This window comes from Patagioenas fasciata, chromosome 2 (genome assembly GCF_037038585.1).
Source record: "Patagioenas fasciata isolate bPatFas1 chromosome 2, bPatFas1.hap1, whole genome shotgun sequence".
NCBI lineage: Eukaryota > Metazoa > Chordata > Aves > Columbiformes > Columbidae > Patagioenas > Patagioenas fasciata.
This window is the reverse complement of record NC_092521.1, coordinates 18,391,380-18,414,681: the sequence shown is the minus strand read 5'-3', so window position 1 is coordinate 18,414,681 and position 23,302 is coordinate 18,391,380. Positions and strand designations below refer to the sequence as shown.

The window sequence follows — 23,302 nt, the reverse complement described above, 5'->3', positions numbered from 1 at the left end:
ATGGGTACAAACTGGAACACAAAAGGTTCCACATAAATATGAGAAGAAACTTCTTCTCAGTCAGGGTAACAAAACACTGGAACAGGCTGCCCAGGGGGGTTGTGGAGTTTCCTTCTCTGGAGATATTCAAAACCTGCCTGGTTGTATTCCTGTGTAATCTCATCTAGGTGTTCTTGCTCTGGCAGGGGGATTGGATTAGATGATCTTTTGAGGTCCCTTCCAATCCCAAACATTCTGTGATTCTGTGATCCTGACAACTATACGTACAATTTCCACCTTATGGTATTTCTTTCACAAGGTTCATCTGTGCTGGTTTTTGTTTGTTTGCTTGTTTGTTTGTTTCACACATACTGGAATATTTTTATTTGTTAGACCTGGACAAATGTGGTACAGATGTCTTTTATCTAAGCAGTGTTCTTGGGTAGGTCTCACAGATTACAATAACAAAGTTTGTGTTTGTCATTTTGTTCCAAATGCATGCAACACTCTCTCGTTTAGAGGTGGACAAGTCTCATTAGGTAAGTATTGCTTTCAAGGAGAATTTGCCCTTTGACAACATACATGCATATGTGTATGTATCCATGCATGTGTATGTACACTACTTTTCTTATTTTTCCCATTATGACCTCTGCTATTTATCCATTATTGGACTATATGGTCCTCTTTCATTCTCTTACCTAATTGACATACCCCAGTTGGAATCTATCAAAAACCTATCAGAATCTATCATTCAATGTGTCCACACCTGCCCCTAAAACAGAAATTCTACACCCTTTCAAAGTAGTAACTAAAAGCAATCTTCTCTCCCTAAATAGCCTCATTTCAACAGACTTTAAATAAGTCCTCAAAATAAATTTCAAATTCTAAACTCCTATAAAATGTTGCACACAAAATGTGTGCAAGAACCTGGATTCGAAGTCGGATTTTTTTGGATGTTGTTTTTGAGGATTTAATCGCATTTTCCTGAAATTTACTAGTTTACTGATGTTAACCGAGTAGGTACATTTCAGCTTCATCCCAAGTTTAACTAAAATATTTATTTTTAAATTACTATAAATAAGTCGTTTTACACAAATAGCAAGCATATAAAAACCTTACCATTTCTTCAGTAAAATAGAGTACTCAGAGATTGTGTTTTAAGAATGCAGAATAATCACCTACTTCTGCAGTCAGGACTGCAAATGGAAAAAAAAAAAAAAAAAGCTTAGTGAGAATTGCAAATACATTTCTTCTCCCTTTCTAAACAAAGGTAATTCGAGGGAAATCACTGTTAGAAATCCTGAATCTCTGAAGATTGTATCTGTGTACACCGTGGTGAATACAAACATCTGAGTCAATACAGATAAGCTTACTTGAGAGAGGAATGGTTTATATCCAAAGGAATATAATAAAGATGAAATGTGAGAAGAATGGAATATAACTACATGAACAAGGCCTAATATTGAAAAATTTTATAAGTAGAAGGCTTTTGTATAAGGATTTTTTTTGCAGTTCCTTGATCCTAGTCTGATCCTTATGAGCATCTTCCCTGAAATACAGCAAATTACTTCAAGATGGAAACTTGGCAATGGTCACAATGACTTCTCACATGTTTCTCTGTCTGTCAAACAGTGAAACTTCTCTATTAGGGAGTAGGCACTTGGAGATTCCTCAGTTCTGTTAGGATGACTTCCCTTTTTTTTTTTTCTTTTCAGCTACAAAGGTGGGAAAATATAGGGTTAAAAAAAAAAAAGGAAAAAGAAAAAAAAAGTCATGGTCCAATGATCTGTAATTACTGATTACTGAACATGCATTTTATGATATTTATGAACAGTTAAATAATCACGACTATTGATTCCTTTTATGAGGCCAGGAAGCATTATTTTCAGAACTTAGTATCTGAGTTAGAAGGCCCAATCAACCAATCCCCCTAGTAGAACACCATTTGCTTAGATGAAATCTAGACTCGTTTGTGGGCCTGGTATGATTTGCATTGTTCATAATTTTGTATTCCTCATTAGTTAAAGGACTATGTGAGTAGGTGAGTAGAGTTTGACTTTCTTTATCCTAAGGGAAATTGAAACCTCATTCATTTCTATCATCTAAGAAATTTTCACTATCAGTAAAACTATATCTTGTTCTAAATAGAAGCACTGTTGGCCTTTCCAGTTGTCTGAGATTTTATGTAGTCATATACGCAAAATCAATATTTTTAGAATAACCAGAAGCTGTAAGGGCTGTTTTTTGTGTGTGTCAGGAAATGCTGAAATAACTCCTTTCCCTTGATTACTTAATTATTTGTAATTCCTAGAAATGAAGGGTAGATCTGTAAATTACTAGCTAATTCTTGAAAAGTCAAGCTCTCCAGAGAGAGCTTACCTGCTCTCTTTCTGGCTTTGTATGCAGCTAGGTGGATTCTGAGGTGGTCTGTGGCCTTTCAATGTGAGCAATGCTCTCATCTAGTGCAGACATTTGTTGGAAGGGGGCAGGATGCTCCTGAATCTCAAAGGTATACTGTCTAGAGGTAAACAACTTTGCATCACCTAAACAATCCCACAATGGGCAGACTTGAAGAGTGAGAAAGCTGTTTTTTTCACTCATACAGAGATTAAGAGTAAAAATGACACCTTCATGTTAATATAACTTTACGTTAAAAGGCCTTAATCAATGATGATGCAAGCTTTTGGTATTGTGCTGCTAAAGTACTTTGATCCTGCCCTAAGAAGTGAACCTAAAAATAAAGCAGAATTGTTTACAAAATCTGCCACAACTTAGTCTCCTCCCCAGGATAGTAACATGTGTTGGAAATCATTTAAGTCACAAATGTAATGTAGTCTGCCCTCTATAATTTGGAAGCAGGAGCCCAGAATAATTTCAGCTCTTTTAATAACAGCATTTTCTATGAACAAAGTTTGATAATTAAATATTTGGAGCAGCTGGAGTCACACTGCTTGGGAAGAAAGAAAAAATCTTTAGAAATCCTTCATCAATTCATAGGCTTTATAGTAACATTATTTTACTTATTGTGAAGCCATTAATTTCTTTGAAGACCACAAATGTGGTCTTATCATCATTCTACTATGTCATTAGACTATTAAGAAGACAGCTATACTGTTGCCATACCTTCATAGTGAAACTCAATAGCTTAAGCTATTTAGTTGTCTGCACTAAATTGGTCATTATTATATTCAAAACATCATTAAGATTTGAGCCAAAACTAATCATTTTCATTGCAAATAAAACTAAAAGTAGCATTGAAAAACCAATGAAACCAATGAAAATACTAAATCTCTTCAAATTTTCTTTCCAAAAATACATTTAATAGCTTCAACTTCCTTTAAAAGTCACCCAATGGTAACTTTTTTATTGACATCTGCTTACTTGGCAAGAACATTAAGCACTGAACCAATAAATGAATTACTCCCCAGCTGTGAGTTTGCTTACATACAATCTGCCAGTCTCTCATAAACCTAGGAGAGTCATAGATAAGTGGAAAGTGATGTGAAATGACCTTCTGGCACTTTAAATTATATAGTCAGCATTTGAATGATACAAACTTGGCCATGAATTCAAAAAACAAATCATAAGTTAATATTTATACAACTAATGCTTGCCTTTATTCTCCTAAAATCCTAGACTACAATCTCAAGCTATTTTACATAGGGCAGATAGCACAATGATTCATGTGTATTTAACACTATGATAAAAAGACGTTCACTATCTACCAGTTATCTTCCATATAGAATATATTGCTACTACCCTATTTGTATCTGAATTAAGTAGTCAGTATTATTGCTCTGTGTTTGAAATACAATGCAAAATTAAAATATTTGGCATAACCTTGTTAAAAATTGCAAAATATTCTTCAAATAAATTAATTGTTCTATCCATGTGAAAATAATTTCCTAGTTTACATACGTAACCTAAATTCTTGCAGCATAATTCAAAATACAAAACTCTGCAAATATTTATATTCTAACTAGTACTTTAAGATACATTTATAATATATTCTGGAGAAGAAAATAATAAGAAAAAATAAGAAGGAAATAAAGTATTTCCAGCCTATTACTAATCCTGTATTTCAGTTACTTTTTCCAGATGGAAACATAAATTATTAAGTATTCATTGTATAGGCAGGCTATAGGCCATGCATTCCTATTCATGTAGAATATCTAACATTATGCAGTCCATAACCTGAAATTCTTCTTGAGTATGTAATCCAACAATATTTTAACAAACAGGAATGTTATTGCCTAATATACGCTTGAAATATAAGATAGAGATTTTGTTCACTTCCAGTGTCAGACTTAAAAGATTTGAGTATAAGGAATCACTATGGAAATCTTGAATTTTAATCATCCAAACTCAAGCCTCTAAATGGCTACTAACTGAAATGTATCTGAAATTGCTAGCTTTGCCATATACTCACAGGATAAAATCATGAAGATATGTGTGTACAAGATGACTACTGGATGGATGTAGATTACACTAGCAGCAATGTTCTTTAATTCTTTTAACCTGCAGTAGCTGCCAGAACAAATATGACAAAACGAAGCTGTGTTGTTTCTCTTACATTAAAAATTAACATTACATTAATTACATTAAAAAAATTGCAGATAGATGTTTCAGATGGGATGAATCATGCCATGGGAAGATGTATCTCTGCTGATTATAGCAAACATCTGAATGGCTTAGACTAGATGCCTAACTTCTATAGTTAGATACATAGCTAAACCAAGAGGAAACATACCATCAAAGGGTTTGCTTTGCATGCGAGCCAATAACATATATGCACATAAATCAACAATGTTTGAAGGCAGCTTAATCATTCATAGATTTAAAGCATCCCCACTTGGATTATAGAGATTATAACACAGATCATGTCACTGCATCTGACTCCAAAGGTCCATATCTTGCACTTATGGATGAAGATTTTTTTTTCCATTAAGCCTTTTGTGTCCATTTATTGTGCAGAAGTTAGACTTCTAAGTTTTCTTATGTCTCTAGCTCACCACCTGACATTCTTTTCTTGCTAAAATGCGTACAATACGATTAGCTAGATTTCACACATTTTTGTTGTATTTAGCTATCTAATCTTCCTACTTTAAGGAATAAGTGAACTATGCCTTAAAAATGCATTGTACATTTCAAACAAACAGATATTTTTATTTTTAAACAAAATAATAGTGGAAAATAAATTCATATTCAGTCATTCAATACACATTGAATGCTCATTGAGAATATTTAGTTTCTATTGTGGTGGGAGTGTGCCTAACTCCATTCTTATCTCCCTTTAGTGTACTTCATTAATTCTCAAAATTAACCTGACAAAGGAATTAAGAGACATGTACCCACCACCATTAAGTCCACTCAGAGAATTTTGAAATCAAAACAATATTTTGGCAATGATCTAAATTACCATAAAGCAGTATTTACACCAGTGCTGCAAATGTTTCCACACTGCTAATATATATATATATATATAAACAAACAAAGCAAGCCACAAAACAAAAGAAATACAAAACCAAACCAAACCAACCAACCAAAAAAACCCCAACCCAAACAAACCAGGAAGAGTACTTTGCCAATTAGGCTTATCACCTCTGTCATCTCTGTCATAAAAAACACTTGTGTGTCTTTCCAATACCTTTAGCACAATGATGTCTCACTTCTGGCCAGAGTTTCTAAATTATGTCACAGATAATGTTGATGGTTATGTACTTTTGAATGAAGCTTAGTTAGCTGGCTGGAGAAAATTGCAGACAAGGATTTCCACACACTTTTTAATGCTGAGCTCTTGAAGCTCAGTTTTAAGAATTTGCTAAATATCATTACAATGTTTTTGAATGCTAGTACACGATCCTTTGAAAACCTTGAGTTAATAGAATGATGTTAAAAAGAGAAATGACAGCCGGGCAAAAGAGTTGAAAGAATGCCAATAAAAAGGAAAAGGGACACAAACTTTCTATTGCCTATTGGTTTTACTCATACAGCAAATACTTCTTCCTATTGTTAATAATAAATATTTGTATGTGTATTCACAGTGCTGCATGTTGTTCACTCTATATTTCAGAAAACTGATAAAATAAATCAAAAGAATGAAGTACTATACTCTTAACTGGCTGTCATGCTCAACTACATTGAAATTCATTAGTTGTATGAATGAAGTAATTAACCTTTCTAAAACATTTTTAGATTTTAAATGAAGTGTCCTCTGATGTAGTCAGTTTTTCTGTTTTTATGTCAAATTCTCACAAACACAGTTGAAAAAAGCAGAATATTTTCTCTTAAAAACAACTTTATGATTATGGGGGAAAAAGTAAATATTTTTTTCAAAATTTACAAATAAATAAAAGTCACTTTTCTCAGAAGTCATGTGGGTTTGAAGTCATTCTCTTTTCAGGAAGGAAAGGTAGGCTGGCTTTTTATGAAATACATTATATAAACTGGATTATTGCCGCTTTCTCCTGAAACTAGTGTCTTGAGCCTTTATGCAGTTGGGCATACAATATTTGGAGCAGCCTTTGTCGTTTCATTCATTTTCGCTGACAAGTAATCATTGTTTGGACAGTGCAGTCCCACTGATTTTGAACTGGTTACTTGTATAAATAGAGGGTAGGAAACGGAATAAGATTCCTGCCTATGGTAGCTTTTTTGATATTTGAGGTAATCCCTATTACCTCTGCCTCCCCTTCAGAAATTCAATTCAAATTAATTCAATAATTGCTTAATTCATGGTTGAAAATATTAAAGCTAGATATCCAACCAGACATTTCCAACTATTTTAATTTAACTCCTCCACAGTTTAAAAATGTCAGTCCATACGTATCTGCCACATTTCTTAAATGAAAGTAAGATATACACAGCAGTGATGATGGATTGAAATTATTAAAAGCAAACGTTTTACTTTAATGCAGCTAAGTATTGTCATAAATACCATTCTGTTCATATGTTCATTCTATGAGGTTGCCAAATGGGACATTCTGCTACTTAGGATCTGTCCTTGCCTATGTATGTTTTTTCTTTCCAAATGTAAATGGAGTTTGAAATTAAACAGTACTGAACTAACTCTAGTGTGACATAGCTTTTAAGCTGTCTGACAATTCTAGATGGAGTGAGCTAACAGAAAACACATGTTGACAACGTTGTTTGCTCAATGTGTGTTTGTACTGGCAGAATAAAAGTTGTACATGTACCTTCCAGCATTTGCAAAAAATTACTCTTTCAAGGATCTAATTAATACTAATACTAATCCCAAACCACCTTGTTTGTTTCTTCTCTCTATTGCTTCTTTACAATAATTGAAGGTTATCTCATAACACAAAAATTCAAGAAAAGATGCAAGGAAATCTGAAAATGGTGTAACTGTAGAATAGAGAAGTACCTGTTCATACAAGTCAGTTATTCAGGAATTCAAGGGAACAGTGCATTTTAACTTCCCAGTTTATGATAAGCAAACTGGGTCTACCTTCATTGGCCAAATTCTAAGAAAACCTGTCCCAAAATGTCATGTTTAACAATAAAGTGTTTGTCACTTTTAAAATAGTAAATCTTGTTTTAAGTGTAAAGTAAATGCACAGTCTCCATGGAAACCAGACATTGCCCCAATTCTATACCTTTTTTTAGCTTCTTTGTAGGAAAAGAAGAGTTTTGATTTAAATTTCATATTTATGATGGCCACTGAGAATCGATACTTAAATTTCTGATAGCATAGCTCATAAAACGCACTTACATACCTTCTGTGTATGTTCAGTCTGTCTTTTTGCTCTGACAGAAAGGAAAGTTACTTGCAGAGGCAAGTTGATAGAAAATTTATTTTTCTGTTATTAAAATTAATTTAAATAGAAATATAGATGACACTATTATGCATAGCAGAGCATACAAAGTAATTAATGTGCATCAGGAAAACAAATTAAAATCTTAAACATCTGCATTTTAATTGTAACCAGTACTGGATTCCAGTGTTGAACAATTAACGATCATTATTTCATTTTGAATTATCAGTGGGAGAGTGTCAAAGATGAGTCTTCCATGTTTGTAAAAGATTTTGCCTGCAGCATACTGTGCACTTTTATGAATCATTTAACTTCAGCTTAAACTTGTCATGGTATGAAATATTGCAACTGTGATTCTACATGACAGAATAATGAAACACAGAAAAGAAGTCCACACCGCAATGACTTCTCCAAAGATCTTGAGAATCTGAAAAGCCACACATGAAATATCTTTTGACTCCATTAAAAACTAATCCAGGCCAATGAGTTCGCTTCTACACACTGAATATGTTATTCCATTGTTTGTGGGTTTTCCTACATTGACCTGGTTCTAGTTTGTTTTTTGTTTTTGTTTTTTTAAACCTGTGCTCTGTTACAAGATCTCATATACAGTATTGAATGCTAAAGTAATTCCTGAAGAGGTTCCATTCAGCAAATATTTGAATGCTATGTTTCACATTGAAAGTCAGAGACATAAGGAAGATTATGGGAGAAGAAGTTTTGCTGTTTTCTTTAGGAAAATGACTTTATCTTACGTCAGCAGCTTTCCAGGAGCACTCCTTCATTTTCCAAAAGCTTATTTCCTGTGAATAATCTCTGAAAATAGATATACTTGTTTTGGCCGATTCTATGTGTCAGGTCATCATAAGTTTTGAATGGCTATTGCCAGGTATGTTTTATACATTTGTCTTTCAACACACAGGCATTCATGTTATCTTTATTCACAAAAGTGATTTAAATATTTCCATGACATATTCTACAGGTACCTGGTGTAATTGTCAAAATATGATGTTTAAACACAAGAAAGAGAATAAAGGTTTATCCAGAAGTAAGACATCAAAAAAGAGAGAAATGGTAGATACTCTATTATAATCATATCCCCAGTATGTCACTGAATCTTCGTATGGCAGGGATAATGTAAACCATGATTTTCCTTCTTCATATCAGCTTTTTAACTTTTTTTTTTTTTTGGTATAATCAATGTGAAAGGGTCAAACAGAATTTCTTAATACTGTTCTTAACATGCATAGTATATAAAGAAAAAGAGAATTTGTCGAATTATTCCAAGTAACTATGCAGAACAGTGGTATTTTTTGCCTATTTCCATCTCTTGTTTTGGGAATTCTGTCTTTATTTCCAGAAATCACAAAATTATGTTTCTATCCAGAATGTCAAAGATATGAAGTACAGAGCATTTACATTTTAAATCCGTTATTGTGGTAATTTTAATTCTTTACATGTTGACATCTATGTCATAAACTCAGTAGTATCATATTTGATGCAAATGAAAGGACATGCTCTTTCCAGTTTGCCTAAAACAAATTAGCTAAGTCAAAAGCATGTGTTTGTAACAGTTATTAAAATAAATAAATTTAGAATTGTGTAAATATGTTTAATTTTTTCTGAATGTTCTAGAGGAATAAGCAGAGATTACCATGTCTTAGGAAACAATACTTTTAAAAACCTGTTTATTTTGTAGTGGCCTATGAACCTTTATGCTATAAGAACAAATTAATTGGATATTAAGGGAGTTCAGTCAACATGAGTATGACAGATGGATACACAGCAATTCAGGAATTGTCTTTAATTCGAATAAAATATTTGTAGAATCAACAGTAATGAAGATTAGTCCTCATCCCCAGGCAGCTGTTATTTGATGAACTGAAATGTGAGCAGTGAGTCAGATTCAAGTCCTACTTATCCAAGCATAAATCTGAAACACGAATATTTAAAAAACAAACGATACTCAGTTTGTGGCAACTGCTTACCAAGGAATCAAAGTGAACAACAAACTATCAGCTGTCATCGTAGGCATTGTTTAATAGTAAAGAGAGAGAAACAGTTCATAAATCTAGAGAGATAAAACAGTGCTGTAAAAGCCCTGTCCTTGTGTGGGATAAAAGACATCTTCAAAAGATTCATCTAGTGATTTAAAAAAATGCTAGGATGGGAGTAAAGTTTTGGCAAAGGACCTGGGAATCCACAGAAGCAAGAAAGACACATGCTGCTCTAATTTCATTCTTCTGAAAAGACTGTGACATTGCTGCATGATGCAGAGAGAACAGGGATTACTAGAGCAATCTTAACATACATTTAAGACAAATGCTGTTACCCCTGCTTATGTGGACTTACTGTAGCTATGCTACACTTTCTATAGTCTTGGCACATTGTCTTGGGTGAGAAGAAACCTTAATTGGTACCACTAATGTATTTGGCTACCATGACAGCGATATTCTAAGCTACATGTTGGTTGTCATGGTGAGACAAAATTAAATCAACAGTAATCTCAAAAGATAATGGCAAATATAAGTATTTTGGATAAAATAGAGTATGACAAAAATTATTAAAAGTATAAATTGAAATATCAGTTTAAAACAGTTTTTTCACATTAGTGTGTTTAATATAAAAGCAATGATACAAATTATTCAGAATTGTTAAAAGTATCCAAGCAACAAAAAGATACAAGTGAGATCAGATCTACTTACCAAATTCCTTAGGAACAGTGATAGAGTAAACACAGTTGTGACCAACACTATAATTCTTTGGATAGTTTGGTGATAATACAGTGCCTTCAGAGCCTGTTGACCGGCTTCCACATGGTGCTTCACAGTTTTGAATAATACAACATCAGAAAAAAAAAAAAAAAAATCAGTTTGAAATGGTTTGTTGTATGTTGGTATATGCTATTACAGTAAATTTTTTACACTTATAAAATGGATTAAATTTGTATATCTGTGAGGTACCAAGTATGTGTGACTTTCTCATGTATCAAAAGAGAAGTGATGGCTCTCTTCAGTTTTACAGATCAATTATTGTTTTTCTTTACCATTTATCAATCATCTTAATAAAGTAATGATGTGCTTTCTACACAGTATGTTACTCTTCACAGCATAGAAAACTATTCATTTGTATGATGCTTTATACTCTGTTAAAGGTATAGGTTATGCAGCCCTTCCACACACTAGTAAATTTGTACACATGCCAATAGACTCATGATTCAAAATGATGTATAGAACTACTCAAATAAGAAAGTCAGTATTCCTTGACTGAACATGATGTACACCTTGTTTCTATCTCAATTACTTATAACACTATATATAAAGTTGTGAGCAAACACTATCAGACAAACATCATGTTTATTCTACCATAAATATTTTTAATACTTGATAAAATGGCAGATAAATAACAATGCTATTTGCTACAACAGTTTATTTTTCTAAGGTTAACAACAGAAATTAGCATTTGGCATTATTTAAAACTGTCAAGCAAGAAACAGTGCTTTTTCTTCTTTTTCATCAGTTGTTCAGGTGAATTTATATTAAACAACCATAAACATTAGTGTTTTCCTATGTACTACTTGCTTCTCATAAACACTTTGAAATTTAATAGTTCAATCTATTGTCAAGATTATGGCATCTCTTTAGAATATATCTTCTACTACTTAGGAAAATAAAACGTTTTAAATCAGTTTAATGTTAACATATCTACTTATCAAATTTGTTTCCTCTGTTAAGACGTAAGTGACTTTCTAAAATAAGAACTACTCAATGTTTCATTTGCTAAGCACAAAAAAAAAATCTGTTTCTTATGGTATGTTCTCTAAACATTAATAGATTCTGAATTATATTAAATAAGAAAAATATGTTTTTCTTTTATTTCAGAAGATATGATCTCATTACTTGTCACACTAAACACAAGCTATGTATTAGTGTAGCTAAAAATAATGTATTTTAAGACTACTTTTAGGTAATTCACATAAAATTTATAGTATACCACAAAAAGAACATGTCTTTTAACGCTAGCAACTCGAAGCCACATAGTGCTTTGAGCATGGATTTCTGTAATTCGCATTAACAGTGGTTCCTTTCGGTATGGTCTAGCTGCAGTCTTGACAGACTATGTACCTGGAATGGGAGCAGATGGCACCTGTTTCTCCAGTCTGCATGTACAATTTGTAAATGATTTAATGGGTTAACGTGAAAGTCATGGTATTTGAAATAGGTCAAACAAAGTATCTTGTCTTTTGTTTGTGCATGTGTGTGTGTGCATGTGATAGATGTGGCACATACATTAGAGATTAGCAAATCATTCAGGATCCAGAACAGGACATAGTCTTGGAGATGCTCAGTGCAGCTTTACTGGTAGGGACCCACTCTGAGATGCAGAGTAAGCACTGAGACTAACATACATATACAGAATATTGTTCTTTATCATTAAATGAACCATCTCAGTGTCTTCCCTCAAACCACCATCATGCGAAATATCAGAAATACATGGTCTCTGTGAAAACTTAATTTGACAATAGAATTATTTGTACTTTTCGCCAAGAGGCAACAGTCTTGGATGAGCTTCACATTCAGGGACTTACTTGTCTTGAATTATTCAAAAAAACACAAACTAGAATCTCTTCACTAGCTGAATGTGACAAATATTTTCTATGAAAACAGATCTGTTTACCACCTTGTAAGTACTCAAAATTTTCTATTCCTGATTTTGGATGAAACAGAAGAGAATATGGAAGAACACAAGCAACAAAAGCATGAGAACTAGAGAAATGTTTACTAAAAAGCTTATTACTTCTTCCTAATTCTATTTCATTGTTTACTGTTCGCAAGTTGAACAAATAAGTTACTGCAGCAAAGACCAATAATACTGTCCCACTCCAACACCCATGTCATTATTATATTTCTCTAATCTGCAGATGTACAATAATGTGCAAATTTGGGTAAAACTATGATTCCACTGAAGTAAACACCATTGAAAAAAAAAAGGACAGAATTTCATTCTTCATTTTTAATAACATTTTAAGGAGTAGCAGACAATATCAATACTTTTAGTTAATAACAATTAATTTCATATTCAGCATATAGTAGACCATTACTTCTAAAAGCTGTATTTTTTATAACCCAATTCTTTCTTATTCCTACAGGTTATGCAGGTAAGCAAGGTAATTGTGATTTTACAAAACTACTAGTACACTTAAAACAGAACAAAATTTAAAACAAAACAAAACCAGACTCTTCTAAACAAACATACTTTTCCCATAAGTTAATTTAACTGAACATGCATAATTGTTCAAACAAAAATCAAATTTGCTACAAGTTTTCCAAGTTATATTTACTTCAGTGAAATATCTTACACTACAAATTACTGTTATTTGCAGTTATGTATCTAAAATCAGCAGTAAATTTTGAGTTCATATCCTATCACCACAACATTTTTTCAAACCTAGGAAAACAGAGAAACTGATTATATCTATGCTATACACAAGAATTTTAGAAAGTTAGAACATTTTCAAAGTGTTCTTGATTCTCTGAAGTAGAATTTTTATTTAGCAATGTATATGTCTAGCCAAAATATTTCACAGTATTTGAAATGTAGTATTATCACAGCTGGTATAAAAATAATCACACACAATAATTTCATTGACAAATGCACATACATTTCTAAAAGTGATTAAACCCAGCAATTTTTGCAAGTTAAAAAAATACTAAATACATTTTTACACTTTCAAAAATCTGATCATTCTCATTGCTACTACAGTCTGATTAAGACAACTTCAGTGTCACTAAAAGGTGAACATAATGCCATTTTTTTTTTTTTACAATTAATATAAATTAAAATGTTTATATGACACATTGTCTGAAACATCTAAAAGTTTTTCTCAGACATTGAATCCCATGAAAGCAATATACATTTGCACATATTATATAGCGGGCACATATCTGGTCACATAAGAGGACAAGAGACATAGTACAAGGCTGGAAGCAGGATTTCCAACAGGGTTCCTTTAGGTTCAAAGTCTCTAAACAGAGTTGCCTGCAGTCTATGCTACAACGTGCTCAGTACTGATTGGATTTAGAGATGAACTATTTGTCACTCTGACACACATAAAGTTTAACTTGCAGCAATAACAAAATACTTGCATTGAGTATTTTGTAGCAATGTCTTTCAGTTAGTTCTCATTCTGGACTTTTTCACTCTGCTCTTTCTGAGTTTTCCTTTTCTCATATGGTCTCTTGCTTTTCCAACTGCTGCTATAATGATTCTCTATTCTCACAAGATTTCACACTCCTGGATCTCAAAAACAAGTAGTATAAAGGAAAGCTGAATCAAGATATAAGCACACAGCTGACCTTTGCAATCTGAGAAAATGTTTAACTTCATAAATCATTAGTTCTTCTAGCAGCAAGACTGCCCTCCAACACCTTTCTTAATGTATCAGGAAGGAGGAAGAGTTTTATTTGATATTTTAGTAAACCCATAGATTTCACTGACTATATTTCCTTCCTGATCCTTTAAGAAATGCTTACTTCAAAATGTCAGAAGTTTCAGGAAGAGAACATTCTACCGTGATCATCAGTAAACAGTACTATTTAGAAATCAAAGATGGATCCAAGAACAGAAAACCATAGCTACAGTGAATTAAAAACATTAATTTGATTAAACAAACAAACAAACAAACAAAAACCCAACCCCAAACCAACCAACCAATCAACAAAAAACAAACAAACAAACAAAAAACCCCACCACAGTTTGCCTCTGGAAAGTATCTAGTATTGAGCTGTTTGGTTGGATATAATACTCCCACTACCACGATGTAACCTACTGACTTTTACTTATGCTTATTTCAGTTATGTAGGTCTCATTGCCTTTGCATTAGTTTTACAGTGATTTCATTAATTTCCTAATAACTACAAGCTTCAAAACTGAAAAGTTGTGAAAAACAACGTGCCTAATTATTATGCTGTGCATTGAGAGTCTTAGCTACACATTTACAAATGTAAACTGTACCTAACATCAAAAAATGCAATAAATGTTGATCATCATTTCCCTAAGAATGAAAAAAATACTGCAGAATAAAACAACCAACCAACAAAAAAAGTTCAAAAGGCAAATAATATTATAGTATTCCAGTATTTTTTAAATAATGTTTGCTTAGACTCTGGAATACTGCATCATATTCTTTATTTCCTTCTACTTTAATTTATTCTCTGACACACAAAAATACTACTCAGTATGCTGTCCTTGTCCTGCTTTCCAGGATCTGGAATGGAACACTAAAAGGAGAGAAAGGTACTTGATTGTGGTAAGTGTGTGATAATAATCAGTATATTGATGTAGTTTTCACTGTTTCTTTGAAACATTTTCAAGCATTAATGACAAAAAGCTACTTTTCTGTGTGTGCTGAATTTATTGTAGTGGTATCTTGTCTTGTAAAATAGGACTCCCTGCAGTCCTTGAAGAAACCCTATCATAACAACATGTCACCCAGTCTTTATCTTAAATTTGTAAGATTTTTTATATGGAACATTATCTGTTTTGATCATTAGTATTCATGCAGCTTTGTCAAAGAACTGAATTCTCCCTCTTTATGGCAATGCATTAGTAAACAGAGAATACAGTATAAAATGCATCACCATCATCAGTGACACCTTTTCTCACATTTCAGTATGTGCTTGTTGTAAAAGAAATGTAGGTGATCACTGCAGAGAGGAAAAATCACACTATAGAACCACAGATCCCTGTAATCTAAACATAACTACTGCTGTAAAATAAAATTTTTTATAACTCCAGCAAATATCACGGGGTTAAAAGCTTCTGCCATGTGTTGACTGCTTCTATGTTTTCCATCATGTCCTTGCAGTTTAACCAAAAGAAAGAACCCATGAGAAAACACTTCAGTAAAAGAACTGTGAAGAATGGACTACATAAGTATGAAAATCAATCTCAGATCTCTTCACTGTTCGAAGAAATAAATATTTTTTTTACAAAGTATCTTTTATGCAGCTTGAAGCATTTAATTCCTACTACTACTTTCAGCATACCTACTTTCTAGCTTTTACAGCTAATATCTAATACAATTTAGTTGTAATTACAGATTATAGTGCCATATTGCACCATCCACTTTTAAACAGCATTCCTTAGTGGAATCAATGAGGAATACTGCTTAAAAATAAATGGTACAACATGGTTTTATGTCGTGTAGGTAAAATTGATTATGCATCTACAAACACAATAAAAAATGAAGAATAACAGTGCATAAACTCTGACCTCAAAATCCCCTCAGAAATTCAGCAGATTACTAAAGCAGGACGTGAATCATTAACAGAAACTGGAGAAATTATGACAATATTAAAAACAAATCAACAACAACAAGCTAAACAGATAAGTTCTTAGTCACAACTTTAAAAAAATAGGAAATGTAGAAATGCACATTCAGAAGGAACTATCTAGATACTACAGAAAAACTTAAAGGATCAAACATCAAATGTGAGTTTCAATATAACATTGATGTAGACAAAGACACTTCTAAGCTAGGCTTTTATATTTTAGGCATACAAGATAACATTTCTGCTCCACTCAAGAGTGGTAGTCTCAGCAGGAACACTACATCAAGTTTTTGGCATTTAAAAAGAAAAAAGAAAAAAAAAAAAAGGAAAAAAGAAAGGGGAAAAAAAAGAAGGTTCTCATATGATCTAGCAGGAATTTCTGAAACAATTGGTTTTGTTTAGTGTCCAAAAGTGAAGAAACAGACCACGGACAAACTGGTCACTTTTTGCGATAGATTGAGATAAAGATTAGAGAAATTATTTTTTCTCTTCATCCATAAATGACAGGACAGGAAATGATTGCCAACAATTTTAGTAAAATCAATTAATTTTAGATATTGTTATAAATACTTTTGGGAAAGTCACTGAATTTTTTGGTGGTTCCTGGAAGAAAATGACATATATATATCTCTATCATAATGAGTTAAGTATATCTAAGCAGACATGAGACGATACTTCACCTTTTTATAATTGGCAATTATCTATCTATACTAATTGACCGTAGCATGACAGAGGGGTACATTCCATTTTCTCAGTGTTAGCAATACTAGAACTGCAAACTGAACTGTTGTGGTGTGATGGGCTGTTTCTTTTTTTTTCTAGAAGAGGAAGGATAGTATTTCAGGTTGAAAGGCAGAAGACTTAAAGAAAAAAAAATGTTTATGAACAAAGAAATATAAAATGGGAGAAGCTCCAAAAAGCAATTCTTCCCAAAATAAAAAAAACCTGTAATAAACTTGAATTATAAAAAACTTGGAAGTTTTCTGAAAGATGTATAATCAAGAAAATACGACTTATAAGGAGATATACTTTTCTGGAGGTATGAGAAGCAGATTTGATACAGTTGAAAAGGGGAAAAAGTAGAAAGGAGAATAGGTTTAGCCTAACATAACCAAAAAAAAAAAAAAAAGTTTGCTCTCAATTTAGTGATAAATGATTATTAAATATCAAATATAATTTTTTTCTTCTTATCAACTGTGGTGCATACAATTTTTAAAAAATTCTATATAGTTTTCTTTCATATTGAAATAATGTTTCTTAAAATTAGTTTACTAAATTTACTCATTTTTATTAAGTGTGTGGAAAGTCTGAAATGAATTTTCAGATATGAACTGAGAAGTGGCAGAAGGTCAAAATCCTACACATTTTCTGCTGCAGAATGTGATCCCAACTGATGGCTCCTTCATAATATTGTCTGTTATCCAAAATATTGTTTATTTGCAAAATGCAGCAGGCTGGAAATTAGACATATTTCTCTTCCTGTACCAGCTGAGTTAAGCCATGTCAATTTTAGATGGACAGTACAGTGCAGAAACATAAAATCAAAATTCTCTGCTCCTATTTGAATTGTCAAAGTACAAGAGAGAAAATTAAGTAAAATTTGATAAGTGGGAGCCCTACTTTTTATAATAAAAAAATATATTCTATACAATGTTTCAATTTTTAACTGTCAGGGTAGAGCTACACATCAGGAATTATTATCAAACCCTGCAGATGTCAAAATACTTAGTAGTTAAGCATAATCAGGTATTAAATAAATATGTTTAATATATTCATAATTCATAATTCTGAAATTAGATTTGTTGTTAAATCACTGTTCAACAGATGCACTAGCAAATTTTGAATCTTAAACAGCTAAATTGTTGAGAATTATTACTATTAATTATTGGCTTTTCTGCTAGAAATGCAACAAATAGTTTTCTGTAAGGAAAATAATTCAACAGGTATCTCTGTTGTAAGTTAATTTCCAGTGTAGTATAGTATTCTAGACTCTTAAGTGATGTTTAGTGCACTAATTTCTTCTTAACTTTTGGAGGAAGTGTATGTGGCTCACAAAGGTCACACTGAGTGATCACATAGCCTTTCTGCAATAGGCAAGGATTTCTTTCAGTTTAGCTTGCCTCTGGAAAAACGGATGTAATCTGGGGTGTTTCTGGTTTAACACTTTCAGACACGCTGGAGGATGGTGAGGTGCTTCCACTCCTTTTTGTTTCTTAATGCACCAGAGATCTCTTGCTCCAGTTGATAAATGCACTAGAACCCTGTGAGAGACATTTCCAGGAGCCTGGTTCGCTTTGGAAACGATCACTGAATAATGTTGTGGTTTCTTCATTTAAGTAATGTTTTATTTGGTCTTTGCCAATAAAATGGAGTTAGAGTAGCAGGTTCTGAGAATGGAGCCTTCTATTACAAGAAAATGTTGACTAACATATTTTGTGCTAGATTAAAAGTCTTTGCAATGAAACAGTCTCTGCTCATAATAAATGGAGGTGGAATTGGTCTTTGCAGTCAGCCTGTGCTTCAGTACATTTTCATTCCTCTGAAAGAGCACATCAGAGTTATAGCTGAAAAACAGCTGAGTCACAGCTGAAAAACAATAACTAAATAAAAAATTAAAAATTCTTTTCAAGTCAACCCTCTGAAGCAAATCTTTGACATTATTTATGAAACTTCTGGAGAAAAACAAAAAATAATTCTAAAACAATTTATCTACCAACAAAATAAATAAATGAAAGATAACAAAAGAAAATTTGCAGTAATAGGGTGTTTTGATGGAGACCATTTCAGAGTTTTATAAGTCTATTTAGATAGCAAGAGGAAAAGAAATGTGTAGAACTAAAAATAAATCAGAGATTAACGAAGTTTGACACATTTCTACCTACAATAGCAGAACTGAGACACTGAGTCATGAAAAAGTATGAATGAAAGATGGGTAAGGATTTGCAGGTCCCTTCACAAGAAATAATAATCTATTCCACTCAGCAGCTTTTTTTTTTTTTTTTTTTTAGACCATATGGCATCTGTGTTATTTGTTTACTACCTGTGCATTCTTTATGTCTCCATTACATATCATTACTCACTTGGTTTAAGGACAATCATTCCTATTATATTCCTATTTTGATAGACAATGCAGTTGAGGTCTTACTGAGAATATTTTTTTTGTTCCATAAACTTAGTGGACAAGGACACACTTAAAACATCGTTTCATTATGCAGAAGAAGAAACCTACAAGATGTGATGATGAAAGTTAAAATTTTGAGTCAATAGGTTATATCATGGTAGTGGGAGTATTATATCCAACCAAACAACTCAATACTAGATACTTTCCAGAGGCAAAATGTGGTGGGGGTTTTCTGTTTGAGTTTTTTTGTTTGTTGGTTGGTTGGTTTGGGCTTGGGTTTTTGTTTGTTTTCTTAAATCAAATTAATGGTTTTAATTCACTGTAACTATGGTTTCCTGTTCCTGGATCCATCTTTGATTTCTGAAGAGTAATTTAAAATTCTGAAAGTTAAAACTCCGAGCTTTCTGAAAATTAACTAACTTTATCAGTTCATTTAGAACCGTACAGAACCTAGAATCTGCTCATTACTAGAGAGTTAGTAAGTGACATAATCTGAATCTTGTTTTGATAATGACCCGCTCTATTTTAGGAGTAAGGAGGCTGTAACAAGTGTCTTTCTCATCCCCAAATCCTTGATGTTGTTGTTTGCTGCCCATCTGCTTGTCTCTAGAATGTCCCTTTACCCAAAAGAGTTTTCTAGTACTTGCAGTGGACCACAACTCCTACAAAGAATAAGATTTTTTTCTTCAGTTATCTGAGATTGTTACAATATTAGAATGAAATCCTGTAACTCCTTAGGTTTCCAAGTGTTTTCCCATATTTCAAGTGTGTACACACATCAGCACTTTCAAAGGAAACAACAGTAACACTTAATAGATTTCACTTTCAATTTGAGATCTAACAACTAATGACTAACTGTAATCTGATCAGCCTCAGCTTTCTTTATCACCATTGCTATTTATGTTTGCAACACAGACTTTTAGATTAATTATAAGAAGACAGAAGAAGATATAAGTCCCCACTTTTCAAAATGCCTTCCTTAAATGATTGTGCCTTTCGGTTTTCAACTGGACTTGTGGGAAATTGAATCTACCATTGGATTGACACCTAGAAAATGAATATCAGTTTGCTATAACAAACTCTTCTTAAGAGAAAAAAGTCAAACTAGTAAGTTTCCTAGAGAATAAAACGTCATGGTACACCCCAACCAGTATTAATTCTAATAGACACAGTTCTGTGGTTAAAAGGAAAAATAGATTAAAATACAAACAGTAAGAAGAGCCATCTCAACTCAATTACTTAAATATCTGAGTTAATTCAAAGATCACATAGGGTCATTCTCAAAGCAGTAGCAAATTAAATATGACAAGTCAATAATATAACTGAGAGAAAAAGAAATATATTGAAGCACAAATAGTTCAAGCAAACAATAGCAGCAAAGCATCACTGCTTTTAGATAGGTATCTGTAAAGGGATAAAGTTTAAAAGAAACAGACTTCCCCAAAGGATGATTCATCTCATCCCATAGTATTCGGGATAGATACATGCAAATGCCTGTCTCTCTCAAATGGCAAAAGAAATGTCTTTTAAGGTTATTGTAGAAGAGGCCACAGGTTCATATTTCTTAATTCTAGGTTTCTAACACACAGCTGTCTAATAATCTAGGCAATCTCTATGAGTAGCAGAGGGGAAAACACATACAATTATTCCCACTCCAGAGAACTACTAACCAAAATATCGAAGAAGTACCAGACTGAAAAAGACACACATGAGAGAGAAAACCAAAAACAATCCCAAATGCAATCCATAAGTATAATCACATTCACACTGGAAACAAAAAAATAATTAATTCATCCCAGAAAATGAGGAACCAGGACTCAATTCATGAAACACAAGAATGAAAAACAGGATAAGAAACAACTGTTAGAAATAAAATAAACAATAGTGAAAATATCTAGTCTATGGAATGAGCAGTAAATAAGCACAAGTACTGATTAAAAATGTAAAATAAAATGTTAATGGAAGATAGGCCTTTAAAACAAGCAGTAAGAAAAAACAAACAAACCATCAAAAACAACAACAAAAATAATTTCTGTAGCAACCAGTTTTATTACTCTGACATTATCAGTAGTGTCTCTCCTACATTTTGAAAACCAGTATGGTATGTCAGCACATATAAAGCCAATAAAGGCATTTCAACCACTAATTACAGATTTATATAAGACTAAGAATGGCTGTTTTTGTCAATGGGGCCTCTTAGATAACAGTGAAGCTCAGAATTTCTCCAGTGTCAAAAATCTCAAATTCTTTCTTCTTGGCTGAGCATATTATTTACTTCTTTAATGTGTAGCTACTTTCTGATTGTACTGTAACTTTTGTTAGTTCTTCAATGATTGATTATAATTAAAGCAAGATTGCAAAAATTAAATTTCTAGTTTCCTATTTTCTATGCATATCCAAAGCTTTGGGTACACATAAGGAAGGTAAATGTCTAGGCAGATAGCCTAGGGAGGTGAGGCAGAAGAAGTAGTATATGAAAAAGAGGGAGGTCATGGTTGAAAATGACACAGTCATGACAGTTTCTGTTCCAAGTATATAAAGAAATTACAACACGACTTAGAAATACTCCAGAGTCAGAGTTTTCATCACAATCCAAAGAACACCTTTCTTTCAGAATTGATTTTGTCAATAGCAGTAATGTGATTTTGCAAATGTGAATACACATTTAGATGAACATCCTGTCCATGTCTCATATGTCCACATAGATTTTAAATAAAATTTTGAGTCCATCTTAAAATAATTTCTGAAGTACCTAAAACCTTTTACTTAATCTTCCTTTTGTTTTCTGTAACCTTCCTTTTAATCCCTTGTATTTTAAATATAAAATGAATTCAGTATGTTGCATGTGATAGATTTGCAGTGAACTCTACTGGTTAGAAATTATTTAAAAATTTAGAAAGGACCAACTGGTTTTGAGTCCTGTTAAATCTACTATTTGATATTTTTTATTAGTTTAAGAAAAACAATCACTAGAGATAACATGATTTTTGTCCTAGTTGGTGACTGTAATTTTTAGCTTTGTAGCTGCAACATTATTCTAAATTCAGTCAGGTTGCTGGACTGAAATGCAGGGGAATATATATGTCACCCATATGAAGCAAAAGTTGGAAAATCACTATCCTGTTTAGAGTACAATGAAACATCTTAAAAGTTTGTCTACATCTTTAGCTAATAGCCTTCACTTCTGAACATGCCCAGAACTAGCTTATGGAAGTTAAACTGTGCACAGTTAAATATTTAATTATAAGTATCTTTGATAAGTCTATTAAAATGAAGTATCGAACTGATACACAAAAAAATAACTATCTACTTTCTGAAGAAGAGGTTTTTTTGCTAAGATTTTTAATAATCTTTGAATTTTGTTAATTGAGGCAATCCTCAATCCCTAGGGATGCCATAAGACAAAAACAAAGCAAGGTTGCTTATTTTTGTGTGTCTGGAAGACCTTCACATGTTGTTCACTTGTGAATCAACATGTGAACATAGTCAGCAACTCAGGGAATCTTATTTGGTGCATTTCAAATCACTGAGGTGAAGAAGGCGTAAGGTACAGATCTTTTTCTCAGTAACAAAAAGATAGATTTAAGGCACTTTGTTTAAGCTATTTTAAAGCATTTTTAGTTGCACTTCTCAGCAATCTATGACTCTGTTTTTTTTCTTGTACTAAGAATTCCATTTGAGAATATAAATTTTATTTTTCCTTGAACTCTGAGCTCTGAGAAATAAACTCTCCTATATGTGAAGGTAAGAAGCAAACACTACTTTCATGCTATATTTATTTGTTCTAGTGTTAACACTGACTCATCAGAATATGTCTCATCAGCTAGGATGGTCTATGAGGGGAAAAAAAAATCTTTAAGTATAATCCTGCTAGAATTTTGCTAATCTGCAAAGGTAATTTTCCTTACTAGCCAAAGTTAATTGTCTATCATCACATACCTATACTTAGAGTTATTCCTGCAGTTAACAGAAGTGAAATGGATGCACATTTTAATCCTTATTCACACAGTATTGAGGATTAATCTTTGTGCAGTTGACTCTAGTTTTGATTATGCAGTAAAATTTTGTGATATCTGTGAGTTTTGTCATCTCAA

The 23,302-nt window shown here is 32.5% G+C and overlaps 1 protein-coding gene across 5 annotated transcripts in view; it reads right to left on the bottom strand.

Annotated features, from left to right (window-relative positions):
- CSMD3 (CUB and Sushi multiple domains 3) overlaps window positions 1-23,302 on the bottom strand; it is a 637,009-nt gene that overhangs the window by 130,318 nt on the left and 483,389 nt on the right. For all 5 annotated transcript variants that reach the window (XM_065830155.2, XM_071803847.1, XM_071803848.1 and 2 more), the window contains one exon: window positions 10,460-10,576. In XM_065830155.2, coding sequence (XP_065686227.1) covers window positions 10,460-10,576 — 117 coding nt within the window. The remainder of the gene's footprint in view (window positions 1-10,459; window positions 10,577-23,302) is intronic.